Here is a 17,917-nt window from a genome sequence, read left to right as displayed (position 1 = left end):
TTTCATTCTTCTCAAAGCTTTCTTTCAGCGACGACGCTCTAGAGGGGTGGATCTGTTTGACTTGTCAGTGAGTAGGTAGATATATCAATCTGTGAATGATAGATGGACTAGAGATAGAGGGATCAAAGATAGATGGATGGATAGATATAGGTGAACAGATAGATAGATAGATAGATTAAAGATAGATAGATTAAAGATAGATAGATAGGTCAATGATGGATAGGAGATCAAAGAAAGGAAGACGGATGGGTAGATATTGTTCTGCGTATGTATGTATGTATTCGTACATAGTCAGGTCGTTTTATTTCTTGTGCCTTTGGATGAGAGTCTTGTTGGCATCGAGCCTCTTTGATCATGAGATGAGGGCTAGCGATCATCGTGTCTAGAAAGCTTTGAGAAGAATGAAAAGACACCGTAGATCATCCAGCTGTCTGGGGAGTTTAGGGTTGCTTTTGTCGGTCAGGCTGAATCGATGGATTTAATTCTCAACTACGATATTGCATGCGAGTAAGCTATCCAACTTCGCCCGCCCAGTCGTCTCTCTCTCTATGCATACGTATATATATATATATATGTATATTTATGTACATATTCTTATGCAGAGAAATGTGTCTAGGCAGTCACTGTACTAAAAGTAGAAGTATAGTAGACTGGGATGGCATGAAGGCAGAGAGCTTTGATCTCTGTGTATACGTATGTAGATACACCTGCCTACGGTATATATATATATATATGTATGTGTATGTGGCGTGTATGTATATATGTATATATGTGATGTGTCACTTTAGTGCCGGTACACTCAGCTCCTGCCATCATGATCATGTATATACGCCTGTCTCTCTATACTTACCTACATTGGTAGGGAGATAGATAGTAGTATGCATGTGAAGATATATAGGTACTTCTTGTATCGATATCTTGTCAACATCTCATGGGAAGACGTCCTGGTTTGCTTCACTTTGGGTGATATGTATAGAGAGAGATATACCCATCTATACATACGAATGGAGTAGTATCCATATCTCCCTCTGTCTCCCTCTATCCTGTCTCTCTGTCTTTCTATGTATGTGTCGTGTTGTGATTCTTCAGTTTTTTCTTCTCTTCTTTTCTAGTCGCTTTCATGCTGTCTGGATGGTTTGTGGGAAAGGACTGTTCCTCTCCTTTCTTCTGCTGTATATACAGCGCATGTTCGTTGTCGGGGTGTCTATTACACCTGGATAAGAACCTGTCTATCTGTCTTTTCTTTTAGATCGTCCATGCATGCGATTCGGCCTCTTTTATATGTCCTCAATCAATCTGCTAGTCGGCCTCTCAACGCTGAAGAACAAGTAAGCGAAGGCGTTAACACGACGGATCTTCTCTTATCTATCTCTCTCTATATATATACATACATATCTATATACATATATAAGCATCTATATATATATAGACGAGAATATTTTTCTTGAGTCTTTTCTACACAAACCGTCTGTTCATTTACCAGGGCATTCTATCTCTCCATGCATATCCATGTGTATCTATCTGAGTGTATCTCTCTCGAAACCTATCTATGCATCTATATCTCTATCTATTTATCTATCTAGTTGTAGAATGACCGTCTAAGAAACAGGAGGTATCTGTGTATATCTATCGAATGGCGGTCACGTAAGGTTTTCATGAAGTTTCTCTTCTTGTCTCTCAGACGCTCATTCACCTATCTTCATGAACTCTGTATGCACAAAAAGGCTTTCTCTCGAAATCTCTGATACACCCTACCCGTCCTTTCTGCTTTCTTTTTCTTCCCTCTTTTTTCTTTGTGTCTTGTTCTTTCTATCTACAGATTCTTTGCTGTGAGCTAGCTGGGTTCTATGCAGTGTTATGTCGACAAGTATCTTATATAAAATTCTCAGACGAATATGAAGTGCAGAGATGGGCGATCGAGCAAGCCTTCGAGCGTCTTGTCTCTGTCCCCACTCTACGGACATTCGTTCGCATGCTTCTCTTTGATCTGCAAATCGATGCAGGAACCTCCCAGTAAGCCCCCTTTCTCTCTCTTCATTATGGTTTCGTCGAGTCTCTCGTCGCTTTCTCTCTCTGTCGTTCTTCATCTGCCATCTTAGAGAGGCTACTAGCTAACTAGAGATCTCAACCTACCTCTCAATCAAGAGAAGGTGTCCCTTTCTAAAAGTAGATAGATAATAGATACTGGAGAGATAGGTAGATAGATAGAAAGATAGACTAGTTGGATATGTGTCTAGGACGGTCCGCAGGGGTGTGTGAAGTTGACGTGTCATAAGGGCGGTAAGAGAGTTCTTCCGGGAAGCCTCTCATTCGGATCTTTCATTCATGCATGAAGGCCTCTGAAGGAGATAAAAAGATGAGGAGGCTTCTATTCCTGTCTTTCTTTTCATCTTGTTCGATTCTCCTATCTATGTTGTAGTAAGCACGCTTAGGTCGTCTTCTCTTTTGACGTTCTTCTCGCCTTTCCCCTCTATCCGTCACCTGGCTGGTATCTCACGGATTCTTCTTTCTATCTACACACGGCTAACGAGAGCAGTATTCTTCTATGATGCTTGGAGCCACTCTTATCTCTATGAGGCTCTTAGACTTATCATGTATAGAGAAGGAGAGAAACGGGGGTGTGATTTATACCTTTTCATCCAAAAAGAAACGCATGCACTTCGACTCTCTCTCCTCCTTCTCTGTACAGACAAACGGGGGCTTGAAGGAAAGAGGACGGATGTCACATACCGTCCCATCACTATAAGCAGTAGCCTACTCTCCTTTGATACATGCTCTCGATTCAATTCTATATCTGTCTCGCTCTCGCTCTACATATGTATGGATATATACCCTTCTGTGTATGTATGTATATATGTATGTGTTTATCTATGTATACATGTGCATGCCTGAAGAGGGATGTGTAGATGTGTGCTTGTTTGCTGTATAGTGGGAGTTACATATCTCATCTTTTCGGTGATCTAGCTCCAAGAAGAGAACGTAAGTCAAGCAAAGAGGAGAGAAGTGAGATGACTCTCTTTCTCTTACCTCTCTCTCTTTCTACTTCTAGATCTTCTTCTTCTTCTGCAGTTTCTTTTCTCTTCATTTTTTCTCTTCTTCGTTCTTCCTCTCTGTCCCCTCTCTCTGTCTCTTCGCATGTATGGATGTGTGTATGAGAGAAAGGATGAATATGTATGCATGCATGAGGAGTTTTAAATCTGTTCTCGCCAACAAGGTTCAGTTCCTTTCTTATACTTCTCATCTATGAAGCGAGAGGAAGGCACATGTCTTGAACGTCTTCTCTTCTTCTTCTTCACCTTCTGTCTCTTCTTCCCGTGTCTATTCTTTGGATGCACTCGGCTCTTCCACTCGCCTGGGAATTCATCTATCTATCTATTTCTCTGTCTGCCTTCATTTCTCTATCTAGTTATTTGCCTTCATCTATCTATCTATCTATATCTACCTATATACGTCTATATCTAGTCTCAATTTCCTTTTTTTCTCCTCTAAGGGTGCAGGGAATTCTATGAGACAAGAATCTGAATTGATGGTGTTGCTTCGCACGGGAGCATCGACGGTCTCTCCAGTTGGATAGAAAAGCGCAAAGAGACTTGTTTGTCTGTCTGTTGCCGTCGCTCTTCTGAGGCCTTGCAATATACATGTAGCAGCCCCGTCCTCTAGATATGTCTCAACATCTCAAACTTACAGTCAAGAAACACATCATAGGGTAGTGTATATACACCTTCCCGGCCGGATGATCTATTTATGTAGACAAGAAATTCTTATCTTTTCTTTGTTTCGCTTGTCTTCACTCAAGTGTGGGAATGAAGTTGCTGCGGGGTTCTTCTCTTTGTGTTCTCTATTTCTCTCAGGCATGCGGACGGACTGTCTCATCATTCTATCGGAAATTGTCCAGAGGTGTCCTGGCAAACTGAGCTATGAATGTCTCGAGGCTATACATCATGTAGGCTCGCCACCGATCAAAGAGAACGGGGAATCTTCAGGCTCACCGAGTAAACTGAGTCTAATACATGTCTCTGTCTCTCTATCCTTATATCATATATGTCCGTAGGTCTATACATATATATATAAGTATATATGAGATATACCGACAGGTGGAAAGATATGCATACGTCTGCAGACCGACACATATAGATAGAGACAGATCATCTATATCTAGTCCTCTATTTGGCAAGTATGTTTGCGTATACTTATGTTACGTTGTATCTTCATTCATATGCACGTGGTCTCGTAAACACGTCTGTATTGACGGGGGTCTCTAGTAGCGATCCATGGGAGACAAGATGTTCCTTTCTTCTTGCACTCGAAGAGAGAGAAAGAGAAAGAAAAAGAGCGACGTGGTGGAGGCACTTGCTGCATCGTATGTAGAATGGACTCTTCGTCTTCCCTTCATTGAGAAGAGAGACAACCTCGCATATGTAACTTTCACGTGGTGTATATACAGAAACATATATGTATATATGTATATGCGCCGTGTCGAGTGTGATTTCTATATATGCCTCGTTTTTGTTTTGGTTGCATGCAGGCTCGCGTTTTCTCTCATTATCCGGTGCGTGTATCGGCGCAATATGAGCTCTTGGATGACGTCAATACAGGGCATTTCCGAACGACTCTGGTGAGCCAGCTAGCTGGGTAGCCAGCTGGCTAGCTAACACTTCATTGAGCTTTTCTTCGCTCTTCTTGAAGATTTCCTACGAGAGTGGGCATCTTCATACAATGCACGTGACTCCAGGATATACTTGTCCTTACGATCTCCGTCGGTATACCCTTCATAGGTAAACCTGCGTTTGTCTATGCAGGCGTAGCGCTGAAGGGTATACTTTTGCTGGGGTGTATGTACACCTCTCGTGTGCATGTGACGAGATGAACAAGTCTTCAGCGTCGCAGCCATATAATGTCAACATACAGATTCCCATGTAGCGTCTTCTTTCCACGTAGAAGGATGCTAAAATGAAAGGATGTGCTCCCTCGGCTATTCTGCTCTTCGCACATATAATCCTAGATACGAGGAGGCTTAGGGTTGAAAGAAGGTCTATAAGCAGATAGATAGACCGTCTTCGCTTGCTCGTATCTAGGTTTATACCTGCGAGGAGTAGGATTCATACTATATAACTCCCTGCTGCCGAGATGGAGATCCGTACATGCATTGTCTCTGGGCAGAGAGGTAAGCAGAGGTGTCGCGGGAATGTGTTTGTTTCTGTCGATCGGGCAGGAGCTTCTTCTGTCTGAGCACGGGAGCCGAGCAGAGAGAATTCTACAGCTAGCTGTGGTTCGATGGTGGAATCCTTCACGTCACATGGATCGTAAGAAGGGAGACTTTCTTAGCTTCTCCGTATATAAGCCGAGCGACTGATGTGCATGCAATATGAAAACAGAAGATCAGCAAACAGTAGATATAGATGCATCGCAACGTTCTACACTGGCATAGACCTTCCTGTCTCTCTCTCTCCGAAAGAAACAGAGAATGTCTCTTCATCTGCGCCTCGCCCATGCATGCGAATGTACACCTTACCTGTATCGAATCTATAGTTGGATTTCTTAGGGGGAGGTTCGAATGGATGAAAGAGAGATATCATGCTTTCTCAGAGTTCCTCTGTTACGGAGAGGAACACGGCTGAGCGTATCGAGCGCGTGAGTAGAGCAATTATACCTTGTCTCTTCATGCATATACAAAGAAGGGAGAGAAGGTCTTAAGACTACGTCTGGTGTCTATACGCTCCACCCTCTCTACCTATACCCCTTCATACGGCACTTACTTCTAACCTGTCTTTATCGGAGCTTCTTGAAGTCTTTTCATCTTCCTGCATATTCCTCTCTCTAGAGAATCTAAGGGCAGTCTCTCCGGTCTTTGTGGGACAGAGCTCAAGCTAGCTGCCGTAGATATTGGTGTATGCGCCTGCGCGCCCTTGGGACTGAACTGACCGCTTGATCAGCAAAGAGATTTCTATCTTATCCTTCTGGACTTCGAGTTTCTCCGCGTCTAGGATTCCTTTTCTCTGAAAGCATCTCTTTCTTCTTCTCTTGTAGACCTTCTGTTCCTCCCTATTCTTCTACTCGTAGTTCTCTCTCCTTTTCACGTTTACTTCGTATCGCTTCTTCATCTCTTCTCATGCACGAATGCATGCATGCATGCGTATGCTGTATCTATCTCTCTCTATAGATATCTATGTATGTTTAATGTCAATTGCATGCGCTTCAGAGCCACCTGTACGTCAGGTGGTGGCGATCACAAATTACGCCTTTTATATAATCGACAAACCTGCTGGAATGTGAGCTAAGATCGACTTACTCGATTCTCTCCCCCTCCTCATCTGTCTCATCTTCTCCCTTCTTTTGCTCCTTGCACTCCTTGTCTCTAGATCACTCTATCTGGAAGCTATCTCTATATCTGCATTGGCGTATGTATATGTTACAACGCCACATTTCGTAGATACCAACGGTGTATGAACAGCGAGCTGACCACGTGGTATTTCTCAGATGACGGAGGCCTTTGCTGAAATAAAATGAGAGATTCTCTGCTTGGGGGGTGCGTATGTCTACTCTCGTGTATCTATATGCACATGCTCTCTCTGTGTATGTAAGATAGATAGCGAACATCTTTTGTATGCAAGAACCTTGCATGTAGATACGTAGGGATCTTGGGGAGCATCACAATATATATAGGCAGTACGTATATGTGTAGAGATATGTGTATCTACATATCTGCTGTACGCGATGGTGAGACGGCAGACACCCTTCAGGCCGTCGATAAGGAAGAGAGACTTTCTACATGCATGAAGTATGAAAGGGAATAAGGAGAGAGATGACTGGGGCTTGCTGTGGAAAATCCTCTGAAGCTGATTAGATCAAAGAATTGGTATTGAACGTGGGGAAAGTCTAAGAAAGAGGGGGATGGTAGAAAGCTGACTGCCTTAAGCTGCGTGTACCTTCATTCCCATGTTCCCTATGTGCTTTGGCTCTCTACATACGTATTTATCTACATATATATATATATATATATACAGAGAGAGAGACGGGCATATAGATAGATGTGGGGGTATATGAGAGTAGGCATGAGTTAGGGTACCCAGCTAAGACCTCGTGAATTGAAAAGCCGTGGATGTGTGTTTGTAAGAGCCATCTGACGTAAACCTACCTATGCAGTGAATGGACATCATGGCGGCTGTATATACACCGGGCTTCCTTTTTATTCAAGTCTTCAAATACAAGGAGTTCCTGTGTGTAGTAGAATGATTGGCTTGTAGGGGAAGCCTCTCTGCTATGATGATGGAGAATGTTTCATTGAAGAAGTCTCACCGATGCTTTCTCAACTGTTTTTCGGGTGTATGTACACCTCACAGACGAGAGCCGTATACACCGGAAGTTGAGTATCACCATACAAAGGGAGGCAGAATTCATATTGAGGTCAAAAAGCATTATAGAGATCTGACGCGAATTGTTAAAGGCTTGCCCAGTGGCGATTGGTTTGCTATTGGATGGAGAGAGGTAGGAAGAAGAAAACATTCCTCTTCTTTTCTTTCTCTTTGTTCGCTTCTTCTCTTTCTCCTCTCCTGGAACGTTTCCGTCTTCTACGGACAGGCATAGATATGAGTGGAAGATGGCTTCTCTAGACTTTGTAGATACTCCTCGCTAAGAGATGTTCTATATACTCCATGTTCATATATAAAGCGCAGATATATAGACTCCCTGAAGATAGACAGAGAGAGAGATAGACGTGTCTGTTACGTGTAGTTAAGTCTACATGTGAAGTCAACATTTATGATGTAACTGCCTGCATACTGCTTTTAAGTTGGAAGGACTCAACTCGCCCGACTCTAGAAGGAAGGGTAGATTAAACCATCTCGATCGTCACTGAAGATGAAAGAGAACACGGAATAGCTACACATAGACAGATCTTTCTGTAGCTAGTCTATATGTATGTGTGTGAATACAGATATGCATGCCTGTGAATAGATAGGAATGAGAGAGGTATTTGTGCCTTCTGTACGCATTCTTGCATTGCCTATGTATGTGTGTGTCTATGCCGTATCTCCTTAGGTCTGTAGAAAGTGTCTGAGAATGAGCGATTGTTCTTCACGTCAGTCACATGTTAAAGGGGAGACTTCACTTACAATTCTTCATGAGGTGTACGTACACTGAGCGAGGACGTTAACAGGGAGAGAGAGAGAGAGACACGGAGCGAAAAAGAGAGAAAGAAAAAAATGTGAAGTTGTTGGAGGAGATCGTTTTGAGAAGGAAAGAAAGGCGTGTATGGATATGGCCTTTATAGGTGTTCGGGTGTATGTACAGCCCGTTGTGTACCGTCTCTTTTATGTCGATTTGTTTATCAGGACTCAGGAGGAAAAGGAGAGTATTCTATTAATGAAGTTTTTGATCTTCTCATCTGCGATAAGGTAAATCATCGAGATAGTCTCTTTCGCTGTCTCCTCCACTAGGGAAGATGCAACTTTCTTCAGGTGTATGTACACCCCGAATGATCAAGACCCTAGGGTACTCTTTCAGAAGATGGTCCCTGTATGTCTTCTTTGTTTTAGATAGCCATATATTTCTTCTCTATCCAACTCGAATTCGGTCCTTACGATGCTCATCACATGGAAAGAAAGACAGCTCACTCCTCTCTCTGTGACTAGGTGTAGATCTATAGGGACGCAGAGTGTATGAAGGAAAAGGTTCTCCTGCGAATGACTCCCAGAGACTGAGTGAAGACAGTCAATCATCGGAGCCGCCAAGAGCCCCTAGCCTATCCTGCACAGGACATCGTAGGATAGACACATGTGAAAGATTTCCTATCTATAGTATTGCCAGGTGTATGGCATATCTATAGAGTCATGCGGTCCGTCTAAAACTTCTATAGGTCCAGTGAGGTGTCTATACACCTGGTGTTATGTGAGATGAGGGGTGTTTCTCAGGTGCTCTTAGCGGCTCCGATGATTGACTGTCTTCACTCAGTCTCAGGTGAGTCTTAGGGAAGCCTTTTCCTTGTGAGGCTCTTTACGTGCTTGCAGACGAATTCTGCTTGCTAGCGTTCTTTCAATGCCCGTACAGGCGAAGATTTCCACACATGGTGTGTATGTATGAATGTTTCTATGTAAATCTACTTGACGCTCTTGTGCATGGGGTGTATCTCCCTGATCATGAGCCTGGACCCCGTCGCACGCCACTCACATATCTTTCCCTAGATATTAACGTTTCTGTGTATCTAAATATACTCGCATGCATACTCCTCCTTGTCTATGTGTTGGTAGCTATCCATCTATCTATCTCGATTTCTCTATCACTCTATCTATATGTCCCTACCCCTCTCTTCATCCATAAAGAGGGCCTCCCCTTCAAGCGTCTCTACATCTCGATCTAGAGATTCTTTCATCCATGGCTTCAACCTCTCCTGATGCTCGCTTCGTGAATGAGAAAGACAGTCCAGATACGATGTGTAGGAAAGACCGTAATCCGTGCTTTTGATTTATCCAGATGCAAACCATCATGCATATCTGCGTCTCTATGCCCATATTTCTTTTTCTTTCGTCTCTCATCTCTTTCTGTCAATCTTATCTACGTTCTCCTGAAGTCCTTCCTTTGTTTCAAAGAGTCTTTGTAAGAAGGCAGCATGTCCGTGCAATATGATGGGGTTGACGAGGGACAGCTGAATGAGATCTTCTCTGTCTCTTCTCTCAAAATACCTCTCCTCTTTACCATCTGCTTTCTTTCCGCTTTGCATGCCTTTCTATGTGTATACCTATGTCTCTTATCTTCTCAGGCCCTGTCGAAGACGATCGTGTAGACATCCTGAAAGATATGGTAATGAAGGAGTGTCTAGCTACGATCATTAAACCCAAGCTCATTCAGGCAGCTGCCTTCGCATACCGAGAGGTTAGCCTTTAGCTAGTCCACATGTCTGTCTATTTGTAGACACGAAGATAGATTCCTTGTCTCCCTTCTTTTGCTTGAAACATGACTGTTGAATATATCTGCTTCATGTGCACCTCCTGACTATACAAGCCTAGATATGCGAAGGTCATCTGTCTACAGGTACTTGGATAGTTGCGGCTATCTACACACACCTAGAGCATAGGTCTCCCTGACGTAGATAGACAGACAGAATGGAAGACATAGAGAGATTTAATGTACGTAGAGGATAGAGAGATCGTATGAAGGGTATTGAGAGAAACTAGTTAGGCAGGCAGGACTTCTCTCTCTCCGTCTTTTCATAGTGACTGTCTTGAGGAATTTCCTACTCTTTATAGAGTCTCTCCTCCTTCCTTTTTCCCTGTATGAAAGACAGCCTCAGGCAGTAGGTTACGTACATACAGACTATAGGTTTACATACATGGAGACTATGAGCGCAGTTCTTTTTATGTCTTCTCTCTCTTCATGATCATGGAATGTGCACCCTCTCTGTATCCTGTATAAATATTATGTATGCACTTCTACACTAGTATTTCTATCTATCTCTCTATCTACATATGTAGGTATGCGAATCTATAGCTGAGATAGGGACGTGAGGGGGGTTTGTCTTATGTATGTCTGCTGCCTCTCCGTATTCCAGTGAGGATTGAGAGAAGGGAAGAAGAGCTAGTAGAGAGACGGCTCTTGTGTGACTCTTGGTATGATTTTCTTATACATTCATCTATCGACGCATGCATGCATGCATGCCAAGAGAACCGAAGTACATACACCTACGAACTTACGAATAGGTAGAAGAGAAGAAAAAGAAGTCGGAGAAGAAGAAGTAGGAGAGCGTCCAGAAGAAAGAAGAGGTGTTAGCTCGTAATGAATCTCTTTGTCTTTGCTTTAACATGTGAATGAGAGAAGAGAAAGAAGAGAGAGAAGAATGATCTAAACTTGTTTGTCGAGGGATTTGGTCGTGTGTATGATGGACAGCCTGTAGATGCTGAGCAAAGAAAGAAAGATAAAGATCGAGATAAGAAGAAAGTCAACTTGAAAGATCGCTATCAAGGCCTCTTCATCATAACCCTGACCTGTAAGTCTCTAGTCTCTTTCATTGCATGCATTCAAGGGCATAGAGTAGACGCATGTTTATACCCCGCTGGAAGACAACATCTACAGATGCAAGAGGATCGCACAGCAACGGCAATAAGTATCTCCTTCTCTCTCTCCTTGTTTGAAGAATAAGTATCTCTTTCTCTCTCGCTCTTTCTCTCGTCTTTTCTTTCTTCCGGCTCTCTTCTTTTCTCAAATCAGCCTCTTATTCAAGTCACAGAGCGGACTGTTCGACTTGAAAGATTCAACAGGGTTATTTTCGGTTACGGTGCTTCTCTTCTCGTCTACAGGCACCTCATTCACTTATGCCTATCTGTGCATACATACTGTATGTACAGATATCTATACGTGTGCTTAGATACATGTATGTCTGCAGCGGTGCAGACTTCGATATGTACGTTTGTATGTATATATATGTATTCATACCTGTATGTAAATGCATATATCATTCCCCATGTATCAATATCCCGACTGTAGGGAAGGCTGAGAAGAGTTACGTAGGGGTAGGAGCGCTCGACTTCCTTGTTACCTTCCTTCTTCTCTCACACCTTTACCTGTACCGTTTCGACAGATGAAGCGATAAGTATAGATATGTATGTATGTACCTCTATCTCTGTGTACGTGAAGAATAGTTGACTGAATATGGCAGGAAGAGATATGAAGAGAGAAGTCTACTAAGCATAGATGTCGCTAGAGCCGAATCTCCTTCTAGTTCTTCTGCTTCTTTTTCGATCTTACCGCATTCCGCTTCTATAGCGCTCTTCGGCCGTGGCGTGTGTTTTCTATCTACACTCAGATTGGTCTGTACATACACCTCTTTAGTCAAGGCCATCTTGGTACTCTCTCTATCTGGTCCATTGACCTCATTCTTTTCTTTCCTTCATTCCTTCTTTTTCTCATTCACTGCGGTCTCTTCTTTATTCGTCTGTCTCTTTCCTTCTTTCTTTTCGCTTCGCTCTCTCATTCTTTTCTGTCTTTCTTTCTTTCGTTTCTCCTTTCTTTCTTTCTGTCTTTCTTTCTTTCGTTTCTCCTTTCTTTCTCTTCTTCTGTGTAGATTTCTATGAGATTCGTGTGGACTGGAAGTATTGGTTTTGCCTTGACCCCCTCATCTACAGTGAGTTTCGAGAAAGAATGCCATTTATGTCAAGAAGAAAGAAGTAGAGAGAAGTTGGAGAAAGATATCACATGAGTTCGAAAGCAGTCTGTCTCTCTCTCTCTCTCCTTTTACACCGCAGTCATTTCTTCATCTCGCTGTTATATTGTCAGTTTTCTCCTCTCTCTCTCTCTTCTGCGTGATCTATCGAGCCTGTCACATGCAGTGGTTCAGGTGTACATACAGCTCAATCTCCGATGTGTCGAATGGATGATGCCGTGATAGACATCTCCATCTAGAGACATACATGTATACATATCTACTTGTGTTTCTGTGTATACATCTATATGTGAGATGCGAATTTCTGGTCCTACATCTTCGTCCTTCTTGATTACCTGGGACTTCTTCTCCTCTTTCTTCTTTTTCTCGAGAGATGGTTTCCTTCCTCTTCTCTGTATGCCGGCCAGTTTGTGTAGTTTCTAACGTAGCCGTTACACCCGTATATCTTGAGATAGACATGTACTCTGTCAACACTCCCCTGCCTTCATCTGTGCATACACTCCCTATCTATCTCTAAACCGCAATGTATGCATGCAGAGAAAAAGAGAAACAGAGAGCCTATACACATCTGTCATACAGCCCTCACCACACTATAGTGACCCCTGAAATATACATACAGGTAGATTCTCTCTCTACCTCTATCTATCTCTCTCTCTATTTCTCTATCTGTTGTATGTGCTCTCCGATGAGCCTATTCTTGTTCTCTACATTTTATACATCTCTCTGTTGAGATAGAGTTTTGATCGATTGTTTAGACTGAGGCATATGTTTGCCTAGATGTCTCTGGCGTTTCTTTTCTTCTTTCATCCTTTGATAGAGGAAGCAGCAGGCATTCGAGAAGCAGATGATTTGGAAGAAGACGAAGAAGGAAAGAAGAATCGACTTCAGGGATCGGCTGGATGTCTCGAATCGACAGGGGGGGCTCTAGGAAACTTCGTGGGATGGATGGAAGATGAAGATCAATCCTGGGCTCACGATCGATTAAAAGAAGATCGAAGTCAAGCTATCGAGGTCACTCATATCTCCTTCACATATATATACGCATACATACATACATATCTATCTATCTCTATATAGATATATATATATATAGATATATAGATATATATGTATGTATATATATGCATTATGACAATCAGTCTTGTATATGCTGCTCTATCGCTATTAGCATAGGAGCGTACATGTGCATTTGCATGCATGTGTGTATGTGAATAGAAATCTAGATGAACGTATGTGTGCTGGGAAGGCGATCTTTATCCCTGTCTCGGTCTATGTAGAACTCTATCTGTATGTACGTTTCGCAGTGTATCTCTCTTGACTGCATGTGTTTGCTCCACGTGTATAAGTAGGACTACCTCTTCTTCGTGTGTCATTTAGAGAAGTTTCTTTTTCTTCTAGCTCCAGTAGCAGATCCCCTTTCTTTGCTGGATGGAGTCCATTTCTTCGATCTTCTTTCTTCGTTTTTCTTCTCTTTCGAATAGACATTTTCTCTCTCGACTTCTTTTATGACTCTGAGAGTATCTTCTCCTGTTCTTTTCTCTCAGAGGCAATGGTTCCATATACACGTATCATACACATGCTATGTAGAGATATATACTCCACATTCGTACAGTATAGATATATACATATATATACATATATATATATGTACTTATCCAGCGGATAGAAACCCTCCCCGCTCCACGCATGTATAGTGTATCAGGTGGTGGGTATGTGCATGTCGATGTCTGCTTTTCTTTTCGTTCTCTTGAAGTTTTTCTCAGATTTCTTTTGACTTTCCCTTTATCAGCTTTGTTATCATCCCCTCCATGTCTGAGGTGTACATACACTCCATCCCTTCAGTGAAGACACGCTCGAATTCACCTGATAGCTCAGACTGTTGCTTCCCTCTATCTATCGCCCAAGCTGTGTACTCTTTCTTCTACATCTCTAGACACATAGAAACATTCTTCTCTCTCGAAAAGTTCTTTCCATCTTCTTCGCTTTTTCTCCGTCACGAACATGAAGAAGATCTCTGAGACCACTGACTGTCTCTTGGGGTTTCCTCCTTATTGAGTCCTAGCCTTTCAAACTCACTGACAAGCCATCTATCTATCTATCGTCTTTCTCCTATTTGTCTGTGTATCTCTCTCTTTGTTTTTTTCTTTTCTCTTCTCTTTTCCTTTCTAATCTTTTCTTCTTTAGAATTCCTCAAGTGCCATGCCAGCATGGATGGAGAAGCTTGTAAGAGGCGATAAGCCGTCGGTCCAAGAGAAACGTCTCGATGCTGCGAGATCGAATCTTCTGGAGCTTCAGTTCAAAGCAAAGATTGAAGATATCAGTGAGGTCAGCTTATCAATCATTACAGGCAAAAACGAAGAAGAAGAACAAGAAAGGAGATCTCACGATAGGCTGCTTTTCTTCTTAAATAGAGAAGACGTGATAAAGTTCCACTGGGGCTTGCGAGAGGCTTTAGAGTGGATCTAGTGTAGACATCAATAAAGAAACCCTCTCTATACTGTCTGTACAGCAGGCAGGCAAAGTAGTGGCTATAGATAGATAGACAGATTAAAGATAGATGCGCCTCGCGTGGAAAGGTGGATAAATATGAGTTGTTCTCTCCTTCTTGTTTCTTTTCCACTCCATTTGGGTTGGTTTGTTCATTCTTCTCTTTTTCTTTCTTTCTTGACTTTTTCATAAATGTGCAGGTGGAGTTCGGAGGGGGTGAAGAGAGTACAGTCGAGATGACCTTCAAGAAAGGCTCGGGAGCCAATAGAGTTGTCGAGGTCTGTCAAGGGCAAGGCATCAACCTCTCTGTACATAATCTCATAGCTACGTATTACAAACCATACATATATATATGTATATATATATCTATATATGGATTAGATAGAGATGTGTATGTATGTGTATAGATGGATATAGAGAAGAGAGTACGTCTGTACATTCATATAGGGACGAGTGTAATAGGTGTAAGTAGGAGGGAGTGAAGAGTCTCTTTGGAAGTTGAGATAGAAAGGCACTTCCTCTTCTTCTTCTCTTTTCCGGGAAGATGCAAGAAAAGGCGACAGAACAAGAAGAGGAAGAAGAAGAAGGAGAGAAGCCTCTTACTCATACGCCATACAGATATACACCTATGTAGACATGTATGTACATATATGTATATATATATATATATAGGTAGATTTATGGCATTTGTATGATGACTGGTTTGATCATATGGAGGTGGAGAGGCCGACTTTTGACAATGAGAGAGACGAAGGAGAGACCTGCTAGAATACACGCTAGCTAGCGAGATGTTTCCTATCTGTACGTATGTGTATCTCTATATCTTTATACATCTCGAGAGGTAAGAAAGATAGACGCTGAGGAAGCTATGCTGAGGGACTGGACTCTTCTCACTCTGATTTATGCATATCAGGTTAGTTAATTCAGGTGTACATCCACTCCAACTTCTCTCTCCATCTATCTCATGGGTGACGTGCTTGGCCATAGAGTTATGAAGTATCTTGTATATCTCTCTTTCTATATGCCAAGTATGATCGAGATAGATCCTCCTCATGCAAGAGACAGATGAATATAGATCACTAGACTTTAGTGAATACAGACGTCAAGAAATCGCCGTGGCTCTATCTTTCTCTCTCATCTTTCTTCACACGCTCGCTATCTGTTTTCTCTCTGTCTCTAAAATGTACATGTTTGCACTATCTTGCTTTCTCTTTTTCGTCTTCTCTCGTCCTCCTCCTCGTCTCCCCCACACACCTGTATATACAGAATATACATACAACTATATATATATATACACATATGTGTATACGGAGAGAGATCTATATTCTGGTGGATTCCTATGGATATGTAGGGATGGATAGGTTCTTCATAGACTGTGTATGTATATGAGGGAGGTATGCTATGTGAAGGAGCAGAATAAATGGTAGAATAAGGCTATCCATTCATGTGTTCTGCTACTTCTGTAAATGATCTCTGTATCGCCGTGTGCTACTGCTCTTTCTACCCTTTTTGTCATCTGTCTGTGGTTTATCTTTTCTTCTTTTTCTTTCTCTGTTAGATAGTCAAGCTATGTTTCACGGATGATACAGGGAGAGAGCAGTGGAGAAGATCGCTAGCTAAAGCTCTCAATCGAACCGATGAATCGAAGTATGAAACAACCACCAGTATCGATTGTCGTCTTGTATTCTCTCCATCATGTCGCTTAAGACTTCGTCTCTTCTTCTCCTCTCTTCGCTTTTCTTCCCTCTCTCTCTTCTCTCTTGGATCTTCTCGAATGGAAGAAGTTCTTTCAACGTCCCCATCTAGTACATGTAGATTTAGCTTGTGAAGATAGTTCGAGTTGTCCTTCCTTCTATCTCTCTCTCACTCTTCTTGCTCTTCTTCCACGTATACCCTCGGTCTTCTTCTCTCCTCTCTCAATTATGCGAGAACAACAAAAACGAGGGGGGATGTGTGGATGGATCTCTCATACGACAGACGTCCTTATCTTTCTTTTTCTTCTTGCATCCTTTTAACTGCTTCTCTTCTACTTCTTCTATCAAAGAGGGTGTTAGGTCTACTCTTCTCCCCCTTCGTGTATTGCTCCTCTGTCTCCCTAGCTCTTTCTCTTCTTCTTCGCTCTCTGGACGTGTTCTCTTCCTCTCTTTCTCTCTCCCTCTTTGCTAGGGGGGAGGTATGTATATCTTCTTTTCTTCTTCTCTTTCTCCTCTGCTAATGTAGTAGTGGTAGGTTGCTTTCTTCCCCTTTCTTCTTCAGAGAGGAATGACCTCCTTGTTCAGTGACTTGTTTGCCGTGTCTTTCATCTTTTTCTTCGCTTTTCTCTTCTTGTCTTCTGTAGGACACTATGTCAGAGAGTGTGAAAGAAACAATAGACCTCTCATCTTTCTTCTTCTCTCTGTTCTTTTCTTTCTTTCTTTGCGCAGTGCATGGATGCGCTTATGGAAAACATAGGAAATCTTCTTCTCTCTTCTTCGTCATCTTCATCGCCTGTCTCAATCCTTCTTCAGATCTTCCTCCCATCTTATCCTTCTCTCTCTCTTTTCTTCTTCTTTTCCTTTCTTCTTTATCTTACTAGAGAGAAGGATGAAGAAAAGAAAAAGGCTTCCTTCCTGCAAGGGCGACAGCAGACACACCTTTCTAAGCACATCTCTTCAGTCGTCCCTAAAGGTCTAAAGAGAAGGACTTTTATTTGATCTTTTGTAAAGTCATTCTTTCTGCTTGTCCATTCCCCTTCATCTTTTCCTCGCCTATCTTCAGTCTCTTCTACGTCGGACGGGATGTCTCTTGTCATGTCTCCTGCCTTTCTTCTCCAGTTTCTCTTTTTGATCTTCTATCATTCAAGTGAAGAAGCTCTCTATTTACTTTATCACGCACAAATCGCGAAGCCACTGCTTTCTCTATTCATACAGAGATCCATGAATCTACATATGTAGACATGTACAAATGTGCATCTGTCGTTCGACAGATACATTCTATATTTATCTGTATATCTATATCTATATATATATGCATCTCTCGAGAGAGGGGACGGACTGCTTATAGATAGGGAGTATGGAGGTCGTTAAGCTGCGAGCTCTTTTCATGTTGTGTGTCGTGTAGGAAGATGTGGGAAGAAGAGAAAGATATCTAAAAGCACGTATCTTTAACTCTACTGAATCTATACTCCATGAAGGATTCACGTAGAAGATTATCTTCTTATACGTGCACCCCGTTATAAATACATAGACATACATATATACATATACATACGTACGGAGAGAATGATGGATACCTCCTGCT

The 17,917-nt window shown here is 42.2% G+C and overlaps 1 protein-coding gene across 1 annotated transcript in view; it reads left to right on the top strand.

The window, feature by feature from the left end:
- CSUI_003822 (leucine rich repeat-containing protein) overlaps positions 1-17,524 on the top strand; it is a 17,681-nt gene extending 157 nt beyond the window's left edge. Inside the window, exons 2-20 of the mRNA XM_068064017.1 lie at positions 464-507; positions 1,250-1,328; positions 1,820-2,013; positions 2,930-2,979; positions 3,852-3,943; positions 4,526-4,615; positions 5,213-5,303; positions 6,200-6,269; positions 7,341-7,485; positions 8,331-8,393; positions 8,910-8,955; positions 9,755-9,867; positions 10,879-10,978; positions 12,053-12,112; positions 12,969-13,162; positions 14,336-14,476; positions 14,839-14,916; positions 16,197-16,285; positions 17,062-17,524. Coding sequence (XP_067924011.1) covers positions 464-507; positions 1,250-1,328; positions 1,820-2,013; positions 2,930-2,979; positions 3,852-3,943; positions 4,526-4,615; positions 5,213-5,303; positions 6,200-6,269; positions 7,341-7,485; positions 8,331-8,393; positions 8,910-8,955; positions 9,755-9,867; positions 10,879-10,978; positions 12,053-12,112; positions 12,969-13,162; positions 14,336-14,476; positions 14,839-14,916; positions 16,197-16,285; positions 17,062-17,089 — 1,767 coding nt within the window. The 3' untranslated portion in view covers positions 17,090-17,524. The remainder of the gene's footprint in view (positions 1-463; positions 508-1,249; positions 1,329-1,819; positions 2,014-2,929; positions 2,980-3,851; positions 3,944-4,525; positions 4,616-5,212; positions 5,304-6,199; positions 6,270-7,340; positions 7,486-8,330; positions 8,394-8,909; positions 8,956-9,754; positions 9,868-10,878; positions 10,979-12,052; positions 12,113-12,968; positions 13,163-14,335; positions 14,477-14,838; positions 14,917-16,196; positions 16,286-17,061) is intronic.
- The last annotated feature ends 393 nt before the right edge of the window (positions 17,525-17,917 follow it).

The sequence above is a fragment of the Cystoisospora suis genome, assembly GCF_002600585.1.
Source record: "Cystoisospora suis strain Wien I chromosome Unknown contig_1724, whole genome shotgun sequence".
In the NCBI taxonomy this organism is placed as follows: Eukaryota; Apicomplexa; class Conoidasida; order Eucoccidiorida; family Sarcocystidae; genus Cystoisospora; species Cystoisospora suis.
This window is presented reverse-complemented; position numbering and strand designations above follow the sequence as displayed.